Source organism: Ilyonectria robusta (assembly GCF_021365365.1).
Source record: "Ilyonectria robusta strain PMI_751 chromosome Unknown BGZ61scaffold_49, whole genome shotgun sequence".
In the NCBI taxonomy this organism is placed as follows: Eukaryota; Fungi; Ascomycota; class Sordariomycetes; order Hypocreales; family Nectriaceae; genus Ilyonectria; species Ilyonectria robusta.
The window spans coordinates 27,180-42,471 of record NW_025764483.1 but is presented as its reverse complement, the minus strand read 5'-3'; the positions used below and the strand labels follow the sequence as shown (position 1 = coordinate 42,471).

The window sequence follows — 15,292 nt, the reverse complement described above, 5'->3', positions numbered from 1 at the left end:
TGTTAAAATGAGCATATTGTATTGATTGAAGAAGAAGAAACTAGCGCTAACCAGCGGAAGCTATTGACAAGAAGACATCCACATCCCAGCCACCAATGGATCGGAATAGCCATTGATCCGTCAAACAACGGATCTCAACAAGGCGAACCGGATGTTTCGGGCGGGGGATATCATCGTCCCCTGCGTAAAAGGACCAGAACGACGAGGGCATTGGAATCCGAGCAGCAAAATGGTGATATAGAATGGCAGGAAGAGGAGAGCAGTGAGGGAGCTCTGAGTCACACCAGAACTAAGAAAAGGACCACGCCTAAGGCAGCTCGCAGCATGACGGAGGCAATCCAGGGTCTGGAACAACTACTAGAACAAGACTTCAATAAGAGAATGGAAATCATGAAGGCCGAGTTTCAGCTCGAGTTTACAAAGCTTCGCGACCGTATGGCTGAGGAAGTCACTAGGACCACGGCCCAGATGGCACAAGAATTATCCCAAGTCCGTGAGCAGCTTACCCAGGTTTGCAGCGAGCTGGAACAAACCCGGCTACAGTTGGATATCATGAACAATGCTCATGCAGCACGATCGCCTAACCAGACATATGCGGATGCTGCCAGAATGACACCTGTCAGTATTACCACTCAAACTCCATCCACGGTTCGATCGGCAACCCCGGAACCGGTGTTCTGCACTGTAGACACATCCAGGGTGCCCGAGGATCATATCGGAGATACCACACCAGCAGTGCTTCGCAGGACCATTGAACAGGAAATGCGAACGTCTAGCGACCAACCTAGTTGGCGATGCGTTGCAGTGACCAGAGATGGACGAAATACCAACCGCCTGAGGGTCATCGGTAGGAACGAGGAAGAACTGAAGAGGATCAAGGCGATCATCGAGGCCAAGAAGGCTCCAGGTGCGAGAGTCCTCCGAGACCAACTGTACCCAGTCAAAGTTGACAACATCAACCGTGCTGCCGTTCTCGACCAGGAAGGCAAGATCCTCCCTGGAGCAATGGAAGCCTTGGGCCAGGAGAACGAAATCCAAATTGCAAAGATAGCCTGGTTGAGCCGAAAGGACTGCGCAAAGGCGTATGGATCCATGGTAGTATATCTCACTAAAAATAGGGATGCTATGAGACTTCTACAGGAACGCTACTTCCATGCAGCCGGCGAATCGGCATACACCAGCGCCTTCGAGCGCAGAACCGGACCAATGCAATGCTATAACTGCCAGGAGCTCGGCCATAAGGCATTCTCGTGCAGCAAGAATCGGGTTTGTGCAAGGTGTGCTGCCGAAGGCCATCATCATAGTGAGTGCCAGGCGCAGGTACCTAAGTGTGTACCCTGTGGTGGCCCCCATGAGTCGTTCAGTCGAAGCTGCCCGAAACTCTACCCTACTCGACATGTGTAGAATGTTTCAGGCAATCCAACTGAATGTGAGAAAACAGGATATGGTACACGAGAGCCTAATGAACGACAAGCAGCTCCAAGACTTTGCAGTTGTAGCGATTCAGGAACCACAGGCACGGAAAATCGACGGCAAATTGCTGACAGCCCCTATGGGACACCCCAGGTGGATCAAAATGGTCCCTACAGTTTGGAGGGAGGGCAGATGGCCGATACGGAGCATGCTGTGGGTGAACAAGGATATGGAAGCAGAGCAGATACCGATAGAGACGCCGGATATGACGGCAGCCATCATACGTCTCCCGGAGCGGACGGTTCTGGTGATATCAACGTACGTGCCGGGAGGGGATCCTCAGGCTTTACGAGACACTTGCGACACCTTACGCCAGGTCATCTTGGACACAAGAGGAGAGGCTGGCAGGCTTGTGGATGTGATGGTTGTCGGAGACTTCAACCAGCACGACCAGTTGTGGGGAGGAGATGATATTTCTTTAGTAAGACAAGGCGAAGCGGATCGGATCATTGACCTCATGAACGAGTTTGGTCTCACCAGCTTGCTCCCCAGAGGAACGAAGACGTGGAGTAGTGGAGACTTTGCAACAACAGTCGACTTGGTCCTGGCTTCGGAGGAGTTGACGGCCTCGACCGTCAAATGCGCAATACACGGGACGGAGCACGGCTCGGATCATCAGGCGATTAACACGGTCTTCGATATTTCGGTTCCCCAGCCAAAACAGCAGAATCGACTTCTCCTAAAGAATGCGCCTTGCAAAGAAATCAACGCAAGAATTGCAAGCGCGCTAGGGACGATGCCGTCGGAAGGCACGGTACAGGAGAAGACTGACAAATTGATGTCGGTGGTTATGGAGGCAGTGCATTCCCTGACGCCAAGAGCCAAGCCTTCGCCGTACGCTAAGCGGTGGTGGACGGCAGATCTGACGCAGCTTCGTCGGATATACCCGTACTGGAGGAACCGCGCTCGGTCCGCGAGACGGGCAGGATGGGCGAGGATGGAACTGGAAGAGACAGCGAAAGGGGCCTCGAAGCAGTATCATGACGCCATCAGGCAACAAAAGAAGAAGCATTGGAACGAGTTTCTGGCGGATAATGATAACATCTGGGAGGCAGCTAAGTACCTGAAGTCCGGCGATGACACGGCATTCGGCAAGGTTCCGCAGCTAATCAGGGCGGACGGAACAACCACAACCAACCATAGAGAACAAGCTGAAGAGTTGCTGTCCAAGTTCTTCCCTCCCTTGCCGACCGACATCAAAGACGAATGCCCCAGGCCTCAGAGAGCCCCTGTGTCTATGCCTGACATCACGATGGAGGAGGTAGAACGACAACTCTTCGCGGCAAAATCATGGAAGGCGCCTGGAGAAGATGGATTACCGGTGATTGTGTGGAAACAGGTGTGGCCGGTGGTCAAACATCAGGTGATGGCCATCTTCCGAGCGTCCTTAGATGAGGGAATATTACCCAATCAATGGAGGCATGCAAAGATCATACCGCTAAAAAAAGCCCGGCAAAGAGGACCACACGATTGCAAAGGTGTGGCGACCAATTTCACTTCTAGCTACTCTCGGCAAAGTATTGGAATCGGTAGTCGCAGAACGTATCTCACATGCGGTGGAAACATACGGCTTGCTCCCGACGAATCACTTTGGAGCCCGTAAACAACGATCAGCAGAGCAAGCTCTTCTACTCCTGCAGGAGCAAATCTATGCTGCCTGGCGAGGTCGACGGATCGTAAGCCTGGTCAGTTTTGATGTCAAGGGAGCCTACAATGGAGTATGTAAGGAGAGGCTGCTTCAGAGACTGAAAGCACGTGGCATCCCGGAGAAACTACTCTAATGGGTTGAGGCGTTTTGCTCCAATCGTACGGCAATGATCCAAATCAATGGAGAGTCATTAGAAACCCGAGACCTACCACAGGCAGGCCCTACCCCAAGGCTCTCCGCTCTCTCCAATCTTGTTCCTTTTCTTCAACGCAGATTTGGTACAGCGTCATATCGACAGCAACAGAGGAGCGATCGCATTCGTGGACGATTTCACAGCCTGGGTCACAGGGCCAACGGCACAAAGCAACCGCGAGGGCGTCGAGTCAATCATCGAAGACGCGTTGGATTGGGAGAGGAGAAGCGGCGCGACGTTTGAGGCGGACAAGACGGCTATCATACACTTCACTCGGAGAAACTACAAAACCGACTCAAAACCTTTCACAATCAAGGGACAGGTGGTTCAACCAAAAGACCATGTCAAGATCCTGGGAGTCGTCATGGACGCCGAGCTCAAGTACAAGGAACATATTGCAAGGGCAGCTTCTAAGGGTTTGAAGGCAGCAATGGCACTGAAGAGGCTAAGGGGCTTGTCGCCAGCAACGGCAAGACAATTATTCACAGCTACAGTAGCCCCAGTTGTGGACTATGCCTCCAATGTGTGGATGCATCGTGTCAAAGACAGACTTATAGGACCGATCAACAGGGTTCAGAAAGCGGGAGCACAGGCAATTGTTGGGACGTTTAGTACCGTGGCGACGAGCGTGGCAGAAGCAGAAGCCCACATTGCTCCAGCACAACAAAGGTTTTGGAAGAGGGCAATCAAGTTGTGAACGAATATACACACCTTGCCCGATACCAACCCTCTTCGCAGAATGACATCTCGCATACGAATGTTCAGAAGATCTCACCGGTCACCGCTCTACCAGGTAGCAACGACTCTAGTTGATATCCCAATGGAACAGCTGGAAACTATTCAACCACTTACGCTAGCGCCATGAGAAGAACGAGTGGAAGCTACTACCGATGGGACAGCAGCGAGAGAGGCAGAAGCAGGTTGGGCCATACGCGTCGCGGTGAGCAGCTCCGCGCGGAACGGCATAGTAGGTGTTGGCGGAGCAATCCAGATTCCGTTGTCCATGCGAGGCGGTCCGAAACTCCAGACCTTCTCGCTCACCCTTGGTCTGAGAACAGAACAGAACCCGTACAGCGGAGAACTTGCGGCGATGGAATATCTTTGAGGCGAGCCCTACCATACTTCAAATATCGCAGCGTCGCACTGATCACGAGCAACAAAGCTGCTGCGCTCTCACTCAAGCAACCCCGTCAGCAATCTGGACAAGAATACATACGCTGTATTTACGATTTGATTGAGGAACTACGGGATAATGGAAACATTGTGAAAGTCCTGTGGCTACCCTCAAGTGCCGAGAACAAGCTTCTCAAGCATGCCAAGGAGGAGGCTCGGAAGGCAACACAGCAAGGAACCATGCCCGAAAAACAGTGCTCTAGCATGCGGTCGACGACGCTCAGAATTGCGCAATCGAAAGTCGACGCTAATAGGACACTGCCGGAAAAAGTAGGAAGACACTCCAAGCGAATAGACGCAGCACTGCCAGGCAAACACACGAAACAACTCTATGACCAGCTATCATGGAAGGAAGCGAATGTGCTGGCGCAACTCAGAACGGGCATGGCAAGACTAAACTCGTACCTCTTTCACATCAAAGCGGTATCATCGGACCAGTGTGATTGTGGACAAGCGAGCGAGACGGTTGAACACTTCCTCTTCCGATGCCGAAAGTGGACGGCATACCGTACAGAGATGCTTCAATGCACTAGCACCCAGAGGAGCAATGTCTCTTTTTATCTTGGAGGAAAGTCACCATCTGATGACCAAAAATGGACGCCAAACATGAAGGCCGTTCAAGCGACAATCCGATTTGCATTGGCCACAGGCCGCATACATGGGCAACCTGTATAACATGTTAAGAAATCCCTTAACATGTTAAACAGAACAAGATAAGAAAAAATACAGATTACAGGATAACAGGATAAGATAACAGGATAACAGGATAAGGAACACGATAGTGGGCCAATGAGGCGACAAATCAAACAATTAATTTAACGACTCTATTCTATATCAATCAATATCCTCCCTGTCTTCTAAATCTTCATCTGAATCAGTAAGATCATCTTTTAATGCGGAAAACATCATCGGTAACCCAAATCCACCGCGGGATGTAGGTAAGATATGACCTTCGCGCAACCAGCTCCCTATACACTCTACCCTCTCAATGTTTGCACATTTAATCCGCAGTCTATCCCATGAGCATGTCCTGCGCGCCCCAGAGAAGGCTCTCTCTGGCTCGGACGACTCTGGTGAGATGGAAAGTATCGCGATGGCCATGCGGCTAAGTCGTGGATATCTTCTCCGCTGCTCAGACGCACACCACCATTGAAGCGGCGTAGAATCGATCTCTATCGGTTGAGCGGTAATAAAGGTCATGAAATCATCCTCATAACGCAATCCGGCGGTCTTTACCTTCATATTCCTTGCCAACTGAGCTAGTTTATTAGTCTCATGTTCCACAAAGTCCGGGACAGCGCTCGGAGTGGCCGGAGGCTTCGTGGGGAGCTCCATATTGTATTCTTCCTCCCAAATCGCTTGTGCTCCGCCAATTGCGTTGTCGTACCACTCATCCGGCCAGTTCTGCTTGATGTAGGCGTCTCGTTTCGAAGGGTCGAGAAGGAGAGCGGCGGAATAAACGGGAACATCCTCGGTCATAGTGTAGTATTTATTCATAATGAACCAGCCCATATCGATGGCATGTAGCATGCGCTCATCGCGTGTCTCGGGTGCGCTGTAGTGCCGCTATAATCGTATTAGCATCAATCTTAGCTGTTGAGACCGGTGATGAGATGTCCTCGCTACGTCGCAATGAAATGGCTCACCTTCTCGTTTTCATAATGAGAAAGAAGGCAGTCCATTAGAAATAATGACTGTGAAAGAGATGCTTTATTGCCCTCAGCGCACAATGTGGCCCCATCAAAGGGTTGGAGAAATAGGTACGCTTTCTGAAGCAAATCCCAATCAGCCGCTGTCAATCGATTGTCTCCGAGGATCTGCTCGTGTTCATGCATGAATTGAACGATCTGCGACTTCTTTTTGAAAAGCTTATCGAGGACATGATACCATGAAGACCACCGCGTCTCATTATCGATCCCTAGTCGCAAACCGATTTCATCGTCCCACAGCTGGCTATTAAGCGATGAGCAGCGTGCCCAAACAGCCAGACCGTGCAGTTTACGTAGCGCAGGTATGCCCTCAATGCCTAGATAGTCCTCATCAACTTCCGATCTCGAGAGACGTCTACGTCCTCGACGTCTTCTGGTGGTGAGGGCCTGAGAGAAGCGAATTAACAGGTCTTCACTAGTGACTTCAGATGCGGCTTCAAGTGCGGCGACGAGGGCTTCATTCGATGACCCGAGAAGGAAGGCTTGAAGGGAGAGATTGATGATGTGGCCGATGCAGCGGATGCGGCGTTTTTTGGGGTCATAGTCGATCTACCGCTCATCATTAGATTAGTCCATCAAAAACGGCCGCCAACTTACATCAAGATTCTCTTTCAATCGACGTGCTATGGACTCCAGACATGTGTCGTTTGACGTAGCGTTATCCCCGGTGTGATAGCCGAGTTTTGACATGATTCCGAAGGTCTCGAGAATACTCATAATGAGATCAGCTTGCCGCTCTCCAGAGTGGTTGTCGCGACATTCCGGTAGTCCTAGAAGTGCCTTCTGCAGCTGATAATCCTGATCAACCCATTGAGCACAAACAGCCAGTAGAGCATGGCGATGTGGCGATGTCCAGAGATCGGTGGAGATGTGAATAGGCGAAGACGCGATTGCTAGTTTGCCTTTGATCTGATCTCTATAGAATACGTGATTTTCCGCAATGTGACGCATGGCCTGACGTCTAGACGTGATTAATTGATCACCGATGGTCGGATTGCATGCCAAAGCGAGATCCTTCAACTCGTTCCATTCAACAGCTGAAAAAGGAGCTCTCCGCCGTGTGAGCAGTCCTATAACAGCCTCATTGTATGCCTGCCGATTGAAAACCTGCCGAAGACTATCAGGTGTAGGAATAGATGCAAACATGGCGGGTAATAAGCGTTGATTCGATGATATCGGCGAAGGCGGCGGCGGCGGTCGAAGCTGTGCAGCATGGCGGTTTTTGATATGCTGTACAGCTGTTGCTCGATGCCCATGACTCCATTTAGGGCATAATCGGCACACATAAATGTGAGGGAACGATCATGTGACTTTCATACTTTATGAATAGTCTCACTTTATGAACATTGTATAAATAGCTTAAGTCAGAGCTTTCCTTAGGAATCTCTTTCTCTCCTTGTAAACAATCATTTTGCCCAAGTCGCACTCGACCTCGTTCGTGCTCTTGTCCCGTCACAATAAAGCACAGTGCCTTTGGTCTTTCGTTTGCGGCCGGCGGCAACCGGTTTATTCTTATCTGGATACTGCCGATCCATAATAGAAAAGAAGTTTGAAGGCAATTGATCAGATGTTTGAGAATTAGAGTCGCCGATCGACGATAAAATATCGCTTTCTGAAGCCATAATGATGGGTATGAGATGAAAACTATAATACGAAAAGTTTCCGGTATTTGTGATGTCTGGGGCGATAAAAAGCTGTCACATTCAGCGATGAATTGATTTCCATAGAAGCTCTTGGTTCTCTATCTAATGAGTGGTAAATAGGTCGGTTTCTTATACCTAGGATGAAGGGCCTCCGGGGCCGTTGTGTTGGAGAACTTGCTTTTTGGGAAAGATAGATGACACGAACTTCTGACCGGAAGTTCGGACTTCCGACCTGCCAGTGAACAGCCTTTCTCAGCAGCTGAGGGACCTTCCTTCCGGTTTGATCAAATGTATGACCTTTTGGCCCGTTGGATGTGACAAAAGCAATAAAAAAAGCTTATTTCACTTATCCTGTTTATTCTGTTATTCCGTTATAACAGATTAGTGTGAGAGCCATAACATGATAACAGAATAACAGAATAAAAAAATATTAACACGTTATACAGAACAAGCAACAGAATAACAGAACAAGTTTCCCATGTATGCCCCCCCCCCAGCTAATCTTATAAACGTCATACGAGAAACTGCCCCTATTGAGGCGTTTTCAACAGATTTCCTGCTGTTGTTTTTGCAAGAGATAATTTTTTGACGATGTCAGCCTGATACGAAAAGAGGCGATAGCCAAGGGCCAGAGGCCCTAGGGGGCACGAAGGGCCAGAAAGCTGCAATAGCAGGTGGATTGTATTGTTGTATGCCTTTGCCTTTCGGTACGAAAGGTCTTCTTAAGCTCTGGGATTTTCACCCCCCAAAATCCTGATTACCCGATTCGGATGCGCAACTGCACCTCCTGTTGGTCCGGATTAACCCCATCCGGGGCCCTCTAATGGTCCGAATCCTCCCACTCTCATTTGCCACATGTGGGTGAACTTCGAATTCACCCTCGCCCCCCCGACATCAAGTGTAAAGAAGTCTTCATTGGCTGGGTTTTTTTCTGTTAAGAATCACGTGGGATTCACGTGAACTTCGAATTCACCCTCGCCCCCCCGACATCAAGTGTAAAGAAGTCTTCATTGACTGGGATTTTTCTGTTAAGAATCACGTGGGATTCACGTGAGCTTTTAATTTATAATAATGTCGTTGCTCTTGTCGTTTGCATTTTGTGAGATTCCTGCTTCTGCTTGAGTTAGGTGAAATCTATTATATTAGTTATATTAGATCGGATTTTTAATATATAATATATATATAGGAAACTGGATTGATTTTTCTCGAAATCTCATTATTGATCTCCTTTATACCTTATGGAATACCTGGTAGCCACTTGGCGGAGATGTTGGGTCTGTGGTGGATGCCTGGTGCTGAGAACCCCGCTTCAGACGTCATCATCGTCATGGAACGCGAACCGGACGTTCCGGGCGGGGGACATCATCGTCCCCTGCGTAAAAGAGCCAGAACGACGAGGGCAATGGAATCGGAACAACAAGAACGTGATAGGGAATGGGAGGAGGAGCAGGAGAGCAGTGAGGGAGCGTCGAGCCGTAACCGACCTAAGAAAAAGACCACGCCCAAGGCGGCTGTGTTGAGATCCGTTGTCACGGATCAATGGCTATTCCGATCCATTGGTGGCTGGGATGTGGATGATCTTCTCGTCAGTAGCTTCCGCTGGTTAGCGCTAGTTTTCTTCTTCTTCAATTAATACAACCTGCACATTTCAACAGGCTGGCATTATGATCGAGGCAATCCAGGGCCTGAAACAACTCCTACAACAAGACTTCAATAACAAAATGGAAATCATAAAGGCCGAGTTTCAGCAGTGATGTAATTGGATTGGAGGCAATTTGGATTGGACTGATTTGGGGCTCTCGAAGATTTGGACTGGATTGGATTCATTGGCATGGAGCTCCTGGAGCTCCAATGGTCTAACCTGATAAGGCAAGAGCTAAGCCTAATTTGGTGGCAGTGACGGGGCTCCCGTCACAGACTACGATACAACTGCCCGCCATGGTCAACATCCAACTCGCGTAGATTGGTCCACTAGCAAAACCATGGAAGCAAATGCGTCGCTCGTAACTTCGGCAGTCCTTCTGCTGTGGCAGACGTGTCTGAACAGCCCACTCACCAACTACACCATGGCTACTATCTCCAGCTATTTCGGCCCTGGCAGCGGTCGCCGTCCTGATCCTGAAAGAGTTATTCTTGCTCCAACATATCTTAACCCCCGCCCAAACCACCCCGCCGGAACCCTGATCGAACCTGACGAATTCAAGCGGAATGGAAAGCAATATGTTCTCTACTCTGTCTGGCAGTAGGGTATGGTAGACATACAATTCGAGCAGGACCCGTCTAAGTGGTTCTCACTGCTATCTGTGTCAACTGCAACAGCGCCAAGGGAGTTGTGCATATTGGAGAAGCAAGTTGCTGGAGAGCATAATGAGCACGTATTTAAGTGCTGTCATAACTATACACCAGGACACAATTCCCGTTCTACCCGAAATCTGCTTATTCAGCGTCTCATTTATTGTCTCAAAAGGGTAACAATATGAACTGGAATCCGTTCTGGATATATTGGAGGCTGCCTGTCCCCACGTCTGGACTGGATTGGATCGAGGCTCGGATCCAGCTCCAATCCAATCCAATAACATCACTGAGTTTCAGCTCGAGTTTACAAAGCTTCACGACGACCGTATGGCTGAAGAAGTCACTAGGACCACGGCCCAGATGGCACAAGAGTTATCCCAAGTCCGTAAGCAGCTTACCCAGGTTTGCTGCAAGCTGGAACAAACCCGGCTACAGTTGGATATCATAACAATGCTTATGCAGCACGATCGCCTGGCCAGACATATGCGGATGCTGTCGGAATAACCCCTGTTAGTATTACCATTCCAATTCCATCCACGGTTCGATCGGCAACTCCGGAACCGGTGTTCTGCACAGAAGACACATCCAGGGTGCCGGAGGATCATATCGGAGATACTACACCAGCAGTGCTTCGCAGGGCCATTGAACAGGAAATGCAAACGTCTAGCGACCAACCTAGTTGGCGATGCGTCGCAGTGACCAGAGACGGACGAAATACCAACCGCCTGAGGGTCATCGGTAGGAACGAGGAAGAACTGAGGAGGATCAAGGCGATCATAGAGGCCAAGAACATTGTGGCTAACAGACAGACCGTCTGACAGACCGGCTGAGTCCGTTTGCCAGACTGCAGACCGACAGACCGGCCATTCTCATCAGACCGACAGACCGGACAGACCGATCGGTCTGGGGTGGTCTGGATCGGTCTGGGTTGGCCTAAATAGGTTACTGTTTCAATACCCCCATTGGTCCACTGCGCCCTTAGCAAGCCGGGGAAGGTCTGTTTACTCAACCTGGCGCGTCTGCACTTGCCAGAAAACTATTGCAAAAAATTCGCGTCGTGCTCCGTACGGGCGCATCCATACCTGCATCATGATATCTTCTAGCAGGACTTCGAACCCCGTGCCATCTATACCGCAGTCTCTTGATCCCTGTCTCAATTATTGACCTTCACCCTATTGGCTAGGTCTCTTAGTTCCGCATTAAGCTCTTCAAATCAAAGCCTGCTGCATACGTCTTATTGGCTACGCAAAACAAAGGTAACACACACACACGCCCTATTGGCCAAGTCTCTTCATCCACCCACCCAGAGCCGACCACTTAAAACCGCGCCCTCTTCTCAACACGTGCAGCAACCCACTAGTAAAAACAGGCTCTTGTTCCAAGCTTCGTACCGAAAGGCTACTCAGCGCAAGGGAGCCGCCAACTTGCCCACCACGCCCAGCTTCCAACCTCCAACTTCCCCCGGCGGACGTGCGCCTTCCCCTGTCGGTACGAAAGGTCTTCTTAAGCTCTGGGATTTTTCACCCCCCAAAATCCTGATTACCCGATTCGGAAGCGCAACTGCACCTCCTGTTGGTCCGGATTAACCCCATCCGAATGGCCCCAGAGGTGCCAATCTTCTCTTTTTTGGAGGGTTTCTTGTTAAGAGACACGTGAAATGCACGTGAAATGCACGTGAAATGTACGTGGGAACTCGTTACCTCAGCATGCTCAGGCCAATTTCCAAGAGAAGTTTAGCGTCATTGGGTTTTTTGGTCACGTTATTAGTGGGACTCCTCATTTGCTGACAGGGAACACTTCCTATTCCGCTGCGCAAAATGGACCGCGCAACGGGAAGGCATGTTGCGATGCTCACAGACAAAGATGGGAAACCTATCATACTTCCTGGGAGGAAAGGCGGCGTCTGACGGTGACAAATGGGCGCCAGATATGCGGGCAGTACGGGCGACGATCAAATTTGCCATTGCAACGGGGAGGCTTGACATGGACCAGAAGCCTCAGGCACACTAACTATTCAGATTGAATCCTACTAACATCATACAGTCTCATTTTGGCAGACCGTGCTTCAGCTGCTGAGGATAGGATGCTGAACACTTGGACCCCCGGGCGAAATAAAATCCATCCATCCATTCTTGTCCCTATAACGTAGATGTCACCCATGCGTCGCATCCAACCATGCGTCGCACTTATACTGTACAGCTAAAAGGCTAAACTTTAGATTTTCTAAAATGCGCTATATAATTTATAAAAATATGGAGAAATTATCTTTATAACTCCAAATAAAAGAGTCACATAAATATATTTTTCTTAGACTTTTTAAAAATTTATATAGCTATTAATCTTAAGAAAACTTAAAAAAAACAGTGTGAATAAGAATTTTTTTAATAGCCTTATGAAGATTTTTTTTAAAAATTAAAAAAAATTTATAGTTAAAATTCATTAACGTGCATGACAAGCATGTGCACCAAACAAGCATGTGCACCACTTTCACTTAACCTTTAAGATAAAACATAGCAAAAAAACACAACAAAGCATCTAATCAATTGAGACTAATCGCTATACTCCTCTCCAGACATCGCAACAACGATCTGACATGTTCTTGCGTTATGCCCGGTCTCGCCGCATGTTCCACAACGGCTTTCCTTCCGTCGCGCCGATCCTCTTTGACCACCACTTCTCGATGATTCGGCCACTACCTGCATACCAACATCCTTCTGATCAATTGCTTCCCTTCCCTCATCTACAGTCATCTTCCCTCTATTCTGCAGGCGGGTTCTTTTTGCTCTACGCCGCTTGCTAAGTACCTCATTTGACTGTCGAAGGATCTGGTTCTCAGACTTCAGTAATGCTATCTGATGCATTATTGCCTTTGTTCCCTTAGAAAATGACTCAAGTGCCTCAAGAATAGATGCCGGGGAGCTGCTCTGGTGCCTTCTAATTCGTCTTTTGAGGTATTCAGACTGAGAGCTAGCCTCAAGGACGGTCTTTGGGGTCTTTGGAACCCAAGGGTCGGGGAGGCTCGCCTCCTCCTCAACAGGTGTTGGAGTCCGTAACTGCACATCAAGCTTGGATATGACACTTTCCGGGTCTAAAGGAACAAGCCCGGCTCCTCTAAAACCTCCCTGAATATTGCCTTTTGTCATAGCGGCTTGGTGGGCAGCGTAAAAGGCCGGAAAGAACTCGGTCTTTGAAATGTGGGTTATAGAGCATCTAATCAAATGCTCTATTTCCCGACCGTACGCCTTTTTGAGTGGCCCAAAGCACCCGACGTCAAGAGGCTGGAGTAGATGAGACGAATGAGGTGGCATACAAAGCGTGATGATGTTGTTCTCCTCGCAATATGTCTCAAAGCCGGTCGAGTGGTGGCTTTCGTGCCCATCGAGGATCAGAAGGCAATAGCGACCATTTGATCGGGTCTTTGTGTGCTGATCAAAGTGCTTGATCCACTCAAGACCCGTCTCGTTGTCAGTCCAGCCATTTTTGGTCGTGGCGATGGCCCAATCGCCCGGGAGGTTGCTTTCTCGATACCAGCTGGCGAGGTGATATTGGCCCGCAACCACGATGAACGGCTGGATCGCCCAGCCTTCCGCATTGATAGCCTGGATGACCGTAACCCATTCCCGGTTTCCAGGCTGGACTGATTTCGGTCTTCCACGCCTTTCTGCGCCTGTGACGACCATTCCGCTTGCGATCATACCCATCATAAAGCCAGTCTCATCAAAGTTGTAAATATCAGCAAGGGTGATACCATATTTCGCGATTGTGTTCGCCACAAGCGTAAACCAGTCGCGAATAATAGTCGGATCTTCGCATTTAGCCCTCTGATAGTCATATTTGCGAAAAAAACGCGTCTTAAGCTCTGGGTGTCGCTTGACGAAGTTGGAAGCCCAGCGCTTGCCGACGGGTGACGCGTCGCGGTCAGCGAGCAGTCGGTTGGCCATTTCTTCCACACCACGCAGTCGCGGAGGAAATCCTCGCGAATCTAGGTCGAGAATGAACTGAATAATGATCTGTTCCTCTAGATTTGATAGTTTGCGTGATTTAGGGATCCAATCGCGTCGAGAAAGAATGCCATTCTGTCGGCGACGTAGGGCATAATAATCAATTTCATAGATCCTTGCGGCGCGTCTGAGACTTAATGATGAGTTATTTTGAAGAGCTTGAAGGGCAAGAAGGATATTTGCCTCTTTATTTGACTGTGACATGTTTTGTGGTTGAGAAACAATTGATCAGAGGGAAAGAGGAGAGATTGACGGATTTTTGGTGCACATGCTTGTTTGGTGCACATGCTTGTCATGCACGTTATATAATAAAGCTCATTTTAAAATTTTAGCTAGTTTATAATTTTTTTAAATTTTAAAGAATTATTTTAGCTTTAGGTGTAAATACTAAGAAATTTCAAGTGCGACGCATGGTTGGATGCGACGCATGAGTGACATCCACGTTATACATTTTATGAGATTCCCTCTTATGCTCTGATTATATATGTATTGGTTTTCTATCCTTCTACCTACTTCTATTTATATATAAGAAACCTATTATCTAAATTACATTACCGCTAGTATTGTGCAGATGGATATGACAATAACGATAATCGGGCCTCATTTACTGTCCTCTCGCACAACTGTTCCAGCCTAGCCTCGCCATCAAACATTTCCTGTGGTATTTTATTCCCAACTATATCCTCCACACGCGCCTTTGACAGCAATATAATACCATCCAGCGATTTGCACCGCGATAGCTGCACATACAGGCTGTATGGATCGCACTTTCGTGGCTCGAGTTGTCCAGTCTTGGTATTCAGCTTTGTCCCGGTTCCTCGCAGCTCCAGCGCAATCTCGAGGAGGGTTTCGCCTTGGATTTTGTAATCGGTGCATGCGAATGCCGCAGTGCAGGGAAGTCCTCGGCGGCTCACATTATGCCTCTGCCAAGGCCTCTTCTTGACCCTCTTCTTCTTTTCGATTGGTATTTGCGCACTCGTTGGAGTAAGCAGGATTGTGCCTGGTGGCATTTCATCAAATTCGAACTTCTTGGTTGACTCGGACGACAGGATGATGCCGGCAGGTGGTCCAAAGTGGAGGATAATGTTCGGGGCGAGTTGATAGCCTGGGAATCTTTTGGTGTCTGGTATAACTTCTAGCGCTGTGTACTTGGCGCC

The 15,292-nt window shown here is 48.9% G+C and overlaps 1 protein-coding gene across 1 annotated transcript; it reads left to right on the top strand.

Moving 5' to 3' along the window:
• Window positions 1-9,166: 9,166 nt before the first annotated feature.
• BGZ61DRAFT_372066 (uncharacterized protein) lies at window positions 9,167-10,638 on the top strand (the record flags this gene model as incomplete). Its single annotated transcript, XM_046242152.1, has 4 exons — window positions 9,167-9,352; window positions 9,495-9,589; window position 10,284; window positions 10,432-10,638. 4 exons carry the CDS (start codon window positions 9,167-9,169, stop codon window positions 10,636-10,638), a joined length of 489 nt encoding a protein of 162 aa, XP_046094947.1.
• Window positions 10,639-15,292: the final 4,654 nt, after the last annotated feature.